We start from the raw sequence: 13644 nt of genomic DNA on the forward strand, positions 1-13644 counted from the left end.
GCCAACCTGGGCAGAGTGCAGGCCTGCTGTGCCCACCAGCTGTGGAGGGGCTCCGTCTGTGCGGGGGAGTGGGGACGGTCAGGAGCTGTGGAAAATAGGCCACTACGTCTCGTCTCTTCGTAACTCCTAGACTGGATGACATGACCTCACCCAGTCTCCCCCCAGCCGGACAAAACCAACTCCTTCCTGAATCAGACAGGCAGGATGCCCCCCAGGGTGCCCAGATTCAGTAGGGCCAGCTGAGGAGTGGAGAGCAGCTGCTCAGAAGGAGCCTGGGCACTAGTGGTATCCTGGTGTGACGTCAGTGGGGCATGGGTAGGAAGCAAGACAAGCCCTGGAGTTCCCTCACGAGCCCCAGGACCTCGACCGAGCGCCCTGGGGCTCTTCAGACCCATGAGATAGGGGAGTCTGTGCATCGCTTTCCTTGCTGCTAAAACTCATGCCCAGTGTCTTCTCCAGGCCACCACCAAGGTGCATGGCTGGAGATGCCTGCTCATAGACTTGTCCCCTTCCTTCTCACAGTGGCTTTCCTTTAACTCGGAGTCTGTCCCTAAGATCTAAGAAACTCACACCATCCCTGGCTGCTTGTGATCCACCATCTTGGCCACTTGTTCCCAATGTCAGGCTCCAGACCAGCTTTCTTTCCTCCCTCCGACAAAACCTTTCTTCTGCTGCTCTCCTCGGAAGGCATCTGATGTGTCCTCAAGTTATGTGATACCTGAAGCCCACGGGAAGCCTGTCCTGTGTTGGAACTCCCTGCCCCGTGAACAGAAGATGACTTCTGTGGAGACATGCCTCAGCTTCCCAGTGTCTCTCCAATGACCTCTTGTGTGTGGCCATCTATTCTGTCTGGGGGTGAGGCTGACCTTGCTTTTGGAGCACGGAGCCATGCTCACCCCTGGCATCTGAGCCAGGCAGTCCCACACCCCCGTGGTGAGTCCTGAGATGGTTAGAGGGGGTGATGGCTTATAAACACCTGTGTGAGTTTTCACATGGGCCTTACGGCGCTTTTAGAGATGAGAAACACAGTATGTCCGCCACTGCAGTGGGCTTTAATTCAACTTAAAATCTGTTTCTGTGGTACACAAGCCCACAGATGGCTCAGGGTGGTGTCACGAACATGTTTCAGAAACGCGTTTCCATTTAAGGGTCAGATTTGGGACACCTTTCCAACCTGCTGACTAGATGAAGACTGTTCTTTTCTTTTCCGATTTTAGTATTTCTCTGGAGAGAAATCTCTAGTCCCAAGGATATAGCTGTGATCAGAGATCTAAATAACCTGAATACTTCTTGAATGACCTACAGCCGAGAACTCAGTATGGATCAACATTACTCAGCTCCAAATGTGACCAGAAACACCTCTTGTACACACACGTAACACAAAGTTTCCCTTCTTGCCCTTCCTTTGGATGTTCTAATTCTCTCCTCCAAACTGAATTCACACCAACCAAATAAACGCCCTCTCCCCTGACCCCCAGCAGTGCTGAGGATGACTCTGGAGGTCTGTGGGGGGCGAGGAGGAACACGCACAGAGGATGATTTCCAAGGCAATGATGGACTCAGTCTTTAGGAACGCTAAGACAGCTCTGAACTCGGTGGGAGCTCCTGGACGGCCCCTGGAAGCCTGCTTGAGCCCCTCAGCGAAGGAAGCCAGCAGAGTCCTACCCTCTGGCCCCAGGCTGGGGACCCGGTGGGAGGCCCTGGGAAGGGAAGCGCAGGGCCCTTGTGCTCTAGGTAGAGAGGTAGTCCCACCTGACCCACAGGATGGGCTTCTACTGCTGGTTCCTGGGGGGCCGTCACCCCCTGACTGCAGGAGCACCTGCACCCCTGGCCAGGGGCAGCTCTAGGAGCGGACTGGGTCACCTGCTCGGCCTCCTGGTTCACGCTTCATTCCTCCCCCTTCCTCTGTCTGGTTCCTTGCCCATCCTGCAGGTCCACAGACATCTCACACTTGTCCTTCCTGCCCTCCCCGTACTCCAGGGAAGCCAGGGACTGCTCAAAGTGTCGCTCCGCTCAGGTCTGCATTTTCACTGGGCTCAGAGTTCAGACTGGAGGCTGGAAGCCCCACTGAGGAGCCCCTGGCATTGCTAGGGCTTTGGGAAGAGCTCCTGGAGACCAGAGCTACTCGGGTCTTTGGCCATCTCAGAGGAATCACCTGCACTGGATCTGAGTGATGATCTGCCACTATTCTACCCCAGTGAGAGACCCTCCTCTGCGAATCCATCCTTTAGAGCTTCCTTGCGCCTTTTATCACAAAGAGCTTCCCGAATTCCTTGCTTCCCTGTGGCCTCTCGGCAAAGTCTGCCTCTGCCCCACCCAGGGCCCCTCTTCCCTTCACACGCTTTGCTGATGGTCCCCTGGCGCTTGTCCCCTCCAGGCTGCATCCCTGGGAGAAAGCTGCTCCTCAAGTCCTCCCCCTCCCCCCCCACAAGGCTAGTGTCCAGTCCTTTTGTTGAGCTGGTGTCTAGACTGGAGTCCAGGTCATCTTGCAGACCTGCACTGGCCGATTGGTCCCTGCTCTCGTCCCAGGTTCCTGCTTGTTGGGCCTGGATTCCTTACTCAGTTCTACGTCTCAATTTTCTTTGGGTTGATTAAGTTAGATTGAACCTAAAATAACATCTCACCCTCAGATCTGAGTCTTTGGTTTCTCCTCCTCTGCCTGGCCTCTGGTCTCCTGCTTCCCCTCACTTTGTCTGGGGAACCTTGTCAGCTCATCTTGTCCTTAAAGGCCACCTTCAGAGACCCTCGGGATGGGGTGGGGCGGCCTTCAGGCAGGCTGGTACACGCGGTGAGCCCTGTCCTGAGCCCACAGCATGGGCTTTTGGCGTGACAGGCCCCAGAACTGTGGGTGATGCTAGCAAAGAAAGAAGGTAAAGCTGAACTTAGCCTGCTCCAGGCTGTGTGCCAGCCAGTGAAGATCATGAGCACCCAAGAAGGAAGCCGACGAGGAATGGAGACAGGACTGAGTGTCCAGGGCCCGTTCACCTGCCATGCTCGCATCTGGCTGAGGCCTGGACCACACCCTTCAGCTGCGAGCTACCCCCGACACGAAACATTTCTGAGAAGCACCGCACTCTCAACCACTGCCCCCCAGAAAATGTCTTGGAATACAGTAGATTTCCTCTCTGATGATTCCCTAAGCACAGGAGGGTCTTTTCTGTACTTGGAAGTGAGGAAGAAGGGGTCCTCTGACAGAATGTGGGGTGACTGAGGGCCGAATGGATAATCTCAGGTCTTCCCTGCCCGAGACCCCAGCCCCACGACTCTGGGGCTCTGCCCTATAACTTCCTATGTTACACACCCTCCCTTGCCCCCAGGACGCTACCCAGCTGGCTACCCAAAGTTTCAGTCTAAATGACTGCCTCCTTGGGCTAGGATCCAACAGAGATAAGAATTTCCCCCCCACACACACACAAACACACACATGCACACGCATGCACACCCACACCCACACTCTCTCTCTAAGTTTAAGGAGAGCACCGCCGGCCCTCTCCCCTTCCAGCAGAAGGTCACTGCCACAACACGGTCTCTGAGTTAAGCCCGGAATCGACAGGCCTATTCCTTTTTCCAACCTCTGAGCTTCAAACACCTTTTATTGCACCCTCCTCCGACCGGCATGAGCACAACAGGCCCAAGAACCTGGAAGGAGTGTGTGCTGAGGCTGGAGTGAAGGCAGAAGGGAGAGTGGATCAGAGAGGGCAGAGATGTGGCCTAAAGAAACAGCGTCTTATAGAGCCAGCACCCATGGGCAGCCCGGGGGACAGTCTTCTGCAAACGGCCATCTCTGAGCCTCAGCTTCACGCTCTGTGCTCGCTCCACAGAATGACTGCAACCATTAGTTACTTAACATTTTTCTTTAAATTGACTCATTTAAAAAAAACCTTATCTATAAGGAAACCTTATATTGCTACCACACATGGAAAACCAGTATCATCTATAATTTTTGATCAAGATAAATAAAATTTGATTAAGCTACAAAAGGTTCTTCTGTGTCCCATATAAATCATCACCTTGGTTACCGCTATCGGTTATGTGTTTTCGACAGTAAACTCCCAGGCCCGAGGAGACTCTCTTTTAGGGGGCCTCTTGGCGACCTCCCCCCCTTGTCATCTTGGCTGTAAAATGTGCCCAGACCCCCGCCTCTGCGCGTGGGAACCAGGCCCGCCCGCGCCGCGGAACGAGCTCACGGCCTACTTACAATTCGAGGTTTGAAGGGCGGCTTGATCTTCTTCTGCTCCAGGAGCAGCCAGTCGATCTCCTTGAAGAACGGGTGCTGCTTGATGGCATCCTCGCCGTTCTGCGCCGCCACACAGCCCAGGCGCTTGTGAGGGTTCTTGGTCATGAACTGCGGGCATGAGGAGAGAGATGGAATCAGTGACAAAGGCCCGGCAGGCACAGGCTGTGAGGGGAAGACGGAACTCAGCCAAGGCAGCATCTTTAGCGTCACCTCCCAAGCCCACTTTCTACATTTTCGGGGGCTCTGCCCCTCAGGGTGCTCTTTCATTCTTACACAGAACTTACTGTGCGCCAGCCACCGTGCTACACGTAGTATTACATATACGTGCATTGATTCATTTCATCCAGAGTGACCCTCTGAGGTACTATCATGATCCCTACTTTATAAGTGAGGTAGCTGGGGCACAGAGAAGTTAATTAACTTGGCCAAGGTCAAACAGCCAGCAAGGTATCAAGTCAGGATTAGGAGCTCAGACTCTCTGACCCTCTGATTCCCCCTCAGATTCTCAAGTCTTCTCATCAGGGAGACTGAGGTCTGATAAACTCACACTGAGAGGTCAGCAGTCCTTTTTGAGGGAAGGAAAGAAGATCAGATATTCATGTAAAGGTCAATTATCAAAGGCACCTCCTCCTCTTTCCTTTTCCTGGACCCAGGCCCTCCTACTTTTTAAAAAAATTTGACTTTGTAATCTCTAGCACAAACCCCCACATAGATTAACAGATAAAAAACAAGAAAAAGAAAGGCTTACTTCTTCTCAATGCCTGTCTGTAAAAAACACATTGATGTGTTTTGTACTTTTTGGCTGGTGTCTTGTGACCTCACACACTCAGGCGAAATGATTATTCCTGTTAAATGAGTCAGTCCTGATGGCAAATGTTAATTTCACTGAGCAGACGTATAGTAACATAACCTTGAAACAAATCAGTGCTGGTAGGTGGAAATATTTCTGATAGCCACCCAGAATAAAGGTAGGGGTGTGTGTGTGCATGTGTGTCAGAGACTGAGTATTATATTTCATGGGGTGAAGGCTGAAAGTTTAGATTTAAACAAAGGAACCTAAGAGGACAAATTATAATCCAAAGGGATAAATCTATAATGACAGCATTTTAGGCTTCATCAGCAAGGGAGGTTCTCCTGGGCAGTAGGAGCCTCCTCCTGCCTCCTGCCTGGCACCCCTGAAAGGCAGGGGAGCCACGGACGAGAGAGTGACGGGTTAGGAATGGTGCCAACACACTTCATCCTTCTAATCGAACAGCTGGCAGAGGTCACCCCTGCTTACCCACCCCTGATTCCTATCGCCCACAGGATAAAGTCCATACCCCTTAGTTTGGCACATAAACTACTCAGTCTGTAGCCAGTCTCTCTTGCTTGCCTACTGCATCCTTTACTTGCCTGGTCCAAGGTCCCTCTCTAGCCCCTAACTATCCTCTAAGAAATAGTCAACATGCTGCCTCCTCTGTGAAGCCTCCCCAGATTCACTCTGTGGACATCTAAGACACCATGCTTCTCGTTTATTTAAATTATAGTTTGTCTAAACATCTCTTCTCCTTGGTGAGCTCTATGATATAGGAATCAGTTCTATCTTCCCAGCATCTGGCTCAGTGCCAGGCTCCCACTGTGCACTCAGTACACTGAGATGAGTGAACAGCGGGTCGAAGGCTGGGCCTCAGGGCACAGTGCTGAGGAAGGGAGGCAGCAGGAATGCCATTACTGTTGCACAGGTTGTGCACTGCATAACTGTCTGGTGCAAATGGCCTTTGGAGAGTTCTGTGTGTAGGCAGCGAACCTCAGAGACACAGATCAGTGGCCAGAGTCATGGAAAACCTGGCCTGGCCCTAGAATCAGGTGACAATGTGAGGAAGTGAAGTGTTCCAAGGCCAAGGGAGTAGAAGACTTCTCCTTGCTCCCTCAGCTCTTCCTGTCCTCCCACTTCTGGGAGGGGAAGTATCAGGGCTACGGATAAACATACAGGTTTTAGCGTCTCAGGAAGCTGACCCCGAGCCACAGGCTCTTCTCTTTTCCCAGAGACTTCACCCTCACCAACCAGCTGACACAGGCGCGACCTCTTCTGAATCTCTGTGCTAACGACGTTTTGGACTGGACACTTCTCTGTTTGGGGGCTGTCCTGTGCAGTACAGGAAGTTTAGCAGCACCCCTGGGCTTTACCTCCTAGATGCCAATAGCACCCCGCCCCTCCACGTTGTAACAACTAAAAACATCTCCAGACGTTGCCAAATGTCTCTGGGGGATGATGGGGGACACAATCACCCCTAGCTGAAGACCACTGCTCTAGGTCATGCATAATGAAAGGGCCCACCTCGGGTGCCAGCAGGGGGCTCACAGGGAAATGCGTCAGGCTGGCGTTCAGGGCCCAGGGTGAGTGACCAGCTCTGCTGGGGGTGTTCTGGCTGCCTCAGGTGCTGCAGGTTTTTCCTTAGCCAGCACCTGGTATAGCGTCTGGCACATCCTAGATGCCCAATAAATACGTGTTGAATAAATGAATGAGGGAATGAGCAGACTCCGTTTACTTCCTTCACTGCTCTTATCCCAATTGTGACCACATGTGGATGTGTTTTTTACTTATTGCCCACCTTCTCCTGCTGGACCACAATCTCCACAAGGCAGGGATGACGGCTGTTACACTCCCCAGTGCTTACTCACATCTAGCACAATGCCCCGCACGCCGGAAACACTCAACAAACGGTCGTTCGTTGAATCAGCGAATGGGAGGGAGGGAGGGAGGGAAAGAGAAAGAGATGCAGAAGGGAGGAAAGAAATGAGGTGAGGGAAAGAAGGGAAGAGGAAGGCAAAAATGAACTGCAGAAAGAAGCAACATGTTCTGCTGTGGCATTTTCCAAAACATGATACATGTCCCCTGCCAGATGCCTGTGAAATGATTTTAGGTCATTTTTACCATTTTCATGGGATAATCTATGTTAATTAATTATGACAAGTGATACTCTTTCCATTTATGATAGCTATATAACATTTCTTTATAAAATACATATAATTAGGTAGATTTGGGGACTTGATTGAAAAAACAAAACTAAATCACGGTAGAGCGGGTATCTGGGTGTGGCAAATTCCGCGACTGAGGCACGCCAACTCTGAACTGTGGGGCATTCTGATGGGCGAAAGGAGCCAGGACCGGAAGTCCAGATTCCTGGGATGTCATGGTCTCAGCCCAGCGGGGTGACCGTTCCCAGGTAAGCTGGTCTGCTTACCTTCCGTGCACCCCAGCTCCCCCAGCATTCCAAGGGGGACAGGTAACTTCACTTACTTGCCACAGTGCAAGTGTCTTACAATGCAGCAACGGGTATGCTGAGCACGTACTAAGCACTGTCACCTGTGAGGGACTATTTGTTGGCAGGGGGTGGGGGGGCAGTCTCTCTATTACATCTGGATCCAGCGTGGCCACAGGGATCTTGAGGGGACGCATCGTTTTTGATCAGCAATGCTGTCGCGGACACAGGTGCGCAATGCCTCCCTTCCCTCCCCCACTGGAGGCCCCGGAGGAAGACAGGCCATGGGTGCAGGTAAGGAAGGAGGGTCCAGCCCCCAGAGTGCAAGCAGCAGGGGTGACCCCAGTGGAGCAGGGGTTGGCTCTGACCCCTCTACAGCACTGGAGGACCCAGGTGCATGGAGCCTTCCTCGGGAAACACAGACATGGTGTCCCTATCCCACAAGAACAGTAATTTGTCCCAGACCCCATTTCTGGCAGGAGCGGGTGCAGTGGGCCTGAGCTCCCAGCGGTGACTGCTGTCCGCCCCTTCTGTTCAGTAGTGAGCAGAGGTGGGACAGAGAGAGAGAGAGAGAGAGAGAGAGAGCGAGAGGAGGAGTGGGCGGGGAGAGAGAGAGGTGGGAAAGCCAGGGGAACAGAAAGTGGGTGAGGGCCAGTGACTCACAGCTTTCAGGATGCTGACGGCCTCCTTGCTGAGCCAGACCGGGTAGAGCACATCGTCATGGAGGATGGACTCAAACAGATCATCCTCGTTGTCGGCCTCGAAGGGGGGCTGACCAGCCATCATCTCGTACATCAGCACCCCCAGGGCCCACCAGTCCACCGAGGGGCCATACTCCAACTCCTGCAGGATCTGTTTGGGAGACGGGCAACGTCAGGGTCCACCGAAAGCTGCCCTCTGTGGCTACACCTGCGCCACCAGCGCCCGTGGGAAGACGCGCGTCTCTATTTCCAGCTTGCTCCTTTGTAGGGCGGAGCTGCCTTACATAGAATTAGATTCTAAATCAGCAAGTTGAGTGAAAATTGAGTTTGGGAGGCACCATGTTGGGGGCCAGCTTTCAAAAACCAATACCCACAGTCTGTCTTCCAGGGGGAGCAGACTGCTTCTTTGCCTGAGCACCAGATGAAGTTCCTGACTTGAACTGAGGGCCACGTAAAAAGCTGTGCACATTTTTGACACTAAAATTGGGGTGAGTGCGTGCAGCAAATTTGGGGCTCCCATTGCATGCTCAGCCCAGGGCACGGCTCACTGAGTGGAACGGTGAGCGGAATCTTAGTCCTCTTTAAATGGTGACAATGCTGAATTTAAGGAGGCCTGTGCTCTTGGAAAAGAAACTAGAGTTAATAAATTTCCCCACCCACATGTGTTCTAATCATACAGGACCACTATGCTCTTGCATATTCTGAGAAAAGACCCATGACTTTCCTACAGCTCGATGATGAATCCTTGTTTTCTTGCCTCTATAATGCCCCAGACCCCCGTCTTTTTTTTTTTTTTTTTTGCAGTACGCGGGCCTCTCACTGCTGTGGCCTCTCCCGTTGCGGAGCACAGGCTCCGGACACGCAGGCTCAGCGGCCATGGCTCACGGGCCCAGCCGCTCCGCGGCATGTGGGATCTTCCCGGACCGGGGCACGAACCCGTGTCCCCTGCATCGGCAGGCGGACTCTCAACCACTGCGCCACCAGGGAAGCCCCAGACCCGCTTCTTTTTATTTGAGGTGTTCCATAAACATTCTCCCTATTCCAAGATCTCAAATCAAATCCTCTCCTTGGTTGTCTGGTGCATTTTATCTTTGACGGTGGCCATTTTTCTTATCTACGTTCTCTGCCTCTCTTTTCTCTCTCTGACCAAGTGTGTGGAGTCAAAGTCACTTAGGTTACATGCACGTATGACAGGATGCTGAATACTCAACACCATGGGCTTCCTGCAGAACGGTGTGTAAGGACTGCAGTTTTACAAACAGAATCAGAATGTCAGTGCACAAGAGGAACTCTACTCTGAGTCAAGAAGCTGCAGAACTTTTTGAAAAGCAAGTAACTGCCCCATCCCAATTTTTCTTCAGCACTGGCCATGTGCCGGAAGGAGATGGAAGATCAACCAGGTTGCATCTAGTTTCACTCCAAGTCTGGCATTAGATTTCTGGGTGATCTCAAGCCAGTCACTTGACTTCCTCATGTATCAGATGAGGCTCAGATTCTCAGCTTAACCTCACAAGATTAATTAAGGTGGAAGATTTTGAAAACCTACTGCAAACTACAAGGCTCTATATAATTACAAGGTGGTACTAAACCCAGTTTTTCTTCTACAAGGTTTGGTCTCCACGTTTATATAGAATGTAGCAGGTCACTGATGTGTGTTTGGCTCAGAGCAGAAATAATGCTCAGTCAGAGCAAACCAGGCGTGGTACTGCCCAGAGACAGGCGGGTGGACGGGAGGACATCTCTGGCCGCTCTCAGCGCTGTCATTCTATAAAGAATTCCAACAGGTGAAGGCTGTGGAGAAGCACGGCTGGAGTGCAGGTACCCAAGGGGGGTGTACTTTGAGGACTCCCCCCCAAGTAGGCAAAGGCCATTCCAGCTTGCAGGTAACTTCTCAGGTAACTCGTTACAGAACAAGGCTCCAGCTCAGTTCTCAGGTTCTAAGATGGAAGAGGAGGCTGAACCCAAGTATCTAGACTGTCTGGGGTCTACTCAAAATGCCCTTCCAGAGGTTGTAGATTGCTTGGGATTAAATCAAAAGATGGGCAGAAGCATTCTGAAAACAGTAAAAACATGCACTTTTTAGGACTCCTCAGAATTCAGAATGAAAAGGAATGTGAGCAAATGCAGCCAACTTTAAATTATTTGGGGCTGGTAAAGCTGCTGGGTTAGGACCTTTGGTCTCGGCCCAGTGGTCAGCACAGGGTATCTGTAAGGTCAGAGCTACAGGCTCCACTGAGGAGCCAGTAACTCTGCTCTGTTCCAAAGGCAAAGGGAAAGCCAAAGCCCAAGACTCCCTCAACCTTGAAAGACCCAGCGGCCCAGCCTGGCTCACCGTGGTACCACCTCAAGGTCATGGTTATCACCCATCTCCTCCAGAAGGCTTTCTCGGATTTCTCCAGCTTTTCTCCTCTCCTCTAACACCCCAAGACCCTGGCCCTAAGATCTGCCAGGCACTTTCCACATACTACCAGCAGTTGAGCTACTTGTTTCATGGTCAGCTGTCTCCCCAGGGCATCCATAAGCCACCAGAGGGTGGGGGCTCTATATTTTTCTGAATCTACCCCTGTGACCAGCCCAGTTCCAACACTCAGGGAGACTGGCTGCCAGGTGTGCCCACCGTGTGTATCTTCCTGGGCATGCCCCCTTCTCTCCTGGGCTCTGAGGGCCTTGGTGCTAAGGAAGCTGGGTTCTGTGCCTCCTCGGTGTGGTGGGGAGGTGGCCTCCAGGTGGCCCTGCGTGTGCTCAGACAGGATGGCGCTGGGGAAACCACAGAGCAGCCCTGCCCACCCTTCCTCAGGCCCCTCCAGAGCCTTCCTATTTTGGGTGGCATCTTTTCTAAAATTCCCCTTAGGCTTGGCCCTAATTATCTGTTTCCTAATCGCCTTGTCACGGATGGAGCTGGTGAGAAGGGCAAGGCTTCACATGCCATGGGGGGGCACCTGGTGCAGCGGCCAACCCCTTGATGGGTCAGAGCTGGGGTAGAAGAGCGGGCACTGGGCCTGATGACGGCAGGCGCTACCCAGGGCTGGCCGCCATTTGACGGGGAGCGGGGGCTGGGCATGGAGAAAGGAGAGGGGCTGCCATGGAGGTCAGCCAAGGGCACGCCGTGGGAAGAACAGCCCCAGGGCAGAGCTAATGCCTCAGAAAGCGTCTCTGGTTCCGGGGTTAGCCAGGTGTCTCACAACCCCTCCTATTTGAATACAGGCTTATGCTTTCTGAAGCATTTCCATGCTCTAATCTCATTAGATTCTCAAAACAGCTTGATGAGGTGGGTAGGGCAGGAATTATTTTCCCATTTGAAAGATGAGGAACCTGAGGGTCCAAAACATTTTGCCACTTGGTCAGGATCACATGGGGGCATTAGTGGTTAAGTCGGGCCTGGAATCTCAACTCTCAGGACTGTGCTTTTCCCACCCCACCGCACAACCCAACGACCACGAAGACTGTGACGGAGACACCACTGACCCAGCACTTACCGTGGGCCAGGCACCGTGCTAAAGGCTTTAGCGGCGTGATTTCATTTAATCTTCCCGATGACCCTTTGATAAAGGTAGCGATACCCTTATCAGTTGTAATTTGCCTACAGTAAGACCAGGGATTTCACTTCGCGTGGAGTGGCGATGCTGCAGTTGGCACAAGTGTAGAATGGGAAGGAAGAGTGTCTAGGGCCCACTCTAAACAGAGACCGGAGTTATTCATTGTGAGTTTCACCAATGGATTGCCTTTTGTGAAAGCTGTGTGGGTGTTTTGTTCATCATAAAGTGAGTGTTTATCTTGGGCCGGGTCCTTGACTAGTACACTGGGCTGCCAACCCTTTGACTCTGGCATCAATTCAGAGGGCCTAGGACCAAGCATTCTGATGATAAAGAGTGAACGAGGAAGGTGGTAGAAAAAGCAAGTCTCAATCGAGAGCTCTTGCTTTCAATGATCTCTCCTTGGAGGTTGAATTCCTAGTGTCCCTGCTAAGAGAACATACTAGAGAGACAGACTGAAATCTCTATTCTTCAGATCTTTTAGAAGATGGAGGTTCCAGTGAGAACTTACCTATTACCATCCTTACTCTATGACCCTCCTCAGGCCTCCCCGTGTCTTGTCTGGGCTGTGGAAAGACTCTCAACCGTCCTTCCCTGACCCTCTGGCTTCTGATCTACACTGCTGTTGCCTGTCTTCTTTCTGGGACAGGTCTGATGATGACCCTCCTTCTGCTGGGAAACCCTCAGTGGGTCCACAGATCCTACAGAATAAAGGCCACTTTCCTTGGTCCTTTTTCGTAACCTTGTTCATTACTAAGAGCACTAAGAAATCCTCTCTTCTAGCCACACTATCTTCTTTTCTAAAAATGGCCAAGAATGTTCTCATCGCCTGGTCTTTGCTCATGTTGGAGCATCACAAGTTCTCATTCCTTTATTCATTCAACAAACCATTACTAAGAGACTGACTAGTGTGCCGGAGCCTGGGAGTACCCAGATTAGAAACATAGCCCTGCCTTAAAGGATTCAGAGCCCAGGAATACTGAGCCTCCTTGCCTGCCCCACGCCCACTCCAGTCCTTCCTGCTGTTTTTAGGAATGCTCCCCACTCCATACCACCAAAGGAAATCCTGCTGATTCTCTACAACTCAATTCATCCACCAGGTGCTCTAAGAAACCCCCCAATCCCTGAGGTTACCGTCTTGTGCTGTGTACCTATTTATTCTGCTTAATTCATTGTTTACTTATCTGTCACTCTCTTTAGACACAAAGTCATTTTAGGAGAGCCACCAGCGTCTTAGTCAATTCTTCATCCCCACATGGCTCTGTGTCTAGCAGGTGCTCAAACAATGCCCATTGGAAGGAAATGAAATCTGGCCGTGCTACCCCTACCCACCATGGACAATGCTTAAAGGGGATTGGTACTTCCTTCTCATCTCACATGTGTCAGAACACTCAGCACCATTTTTATTAAGTATTTATGACAGACTGTGTCTTAAATCTGAATCATACCACACTAGATATCTCTCAGTCTAGGCAAGACTGACCCGCAGAAACTGAAGGCAAACAAACACTTTCTGATGCACAAAACACCCAAGCAACTCCCATGAAAGGCAACCTATTGGCGAGGCTCACCACGAACATCTCCGATCTCTATTAAAATGAGGCCCAGGCGCTCTCGTCTTCCGGCTCAATCCTGTGTGCCTGCTATGCGGAATCACTGCTGCACTAGAAATGGCAACTACTTCTTGGTTTCACTGTAGGCCAATTATAGCTGATAAAGCTAATCACTGCCTTTATCAATGGCTCTCCTTTTTTCTGGTTATTAAAAAAATGAAAGCAATCATACAAGTCAACAAATGTCTCTTGGTCCTAGTTTTGCTGGTAGTTCTGGACTGGGGTGAGAGGATGCTCAGGGAGGGCCTGGCCAGCTTTGGGGAATGGCCTGCTACTCTCAGTTCACCGTCATCTCCCCATCACCACCACTTCCTTATG

At 51.6% G+C, this 13644-nt stretch overlaps 1 protein-coding gene across 1 annotated transcript in view; it reads right to left on the bottom strand.

Annotated features, from left to right (window-relative positions):
* Positions 1–13644, bottom strand: part of PRKCE (protein kinase C epsilon) — a 506967-nt gene that overhangs the window by 19475 nt on the left and 473848 nt on the right. The window contains exons 14-15 of the mRNA XM_060026691.1: positions 8143–8331; positions 4199–4345 (exon numbers count right to left, since the gene is read on the bottom strand). Of these exons, the coding sequence (XP_059882674.1) occupies positions 4199–4345; positions 8143–8331 (336 nt within the window). The remainder of the gene's footprint in view (positions 1–4198; positions 4346–8142; positions 8332–13644) is intronic.

This window comes from Delphinus delphis, chromosome 12 (assembly GCF_949987515.2).
Source record: "Delphinus delphis chromosome 12, mDelDel1.2, whole genome shotgun sequence".
Taxonomy (NCBI): domain Eukaryota; kingdom Metazoa; phylum Chordata; class Mammalia; order Artiodactyla; family Delphinidae; genus Delphinus; species Delphinus delphis.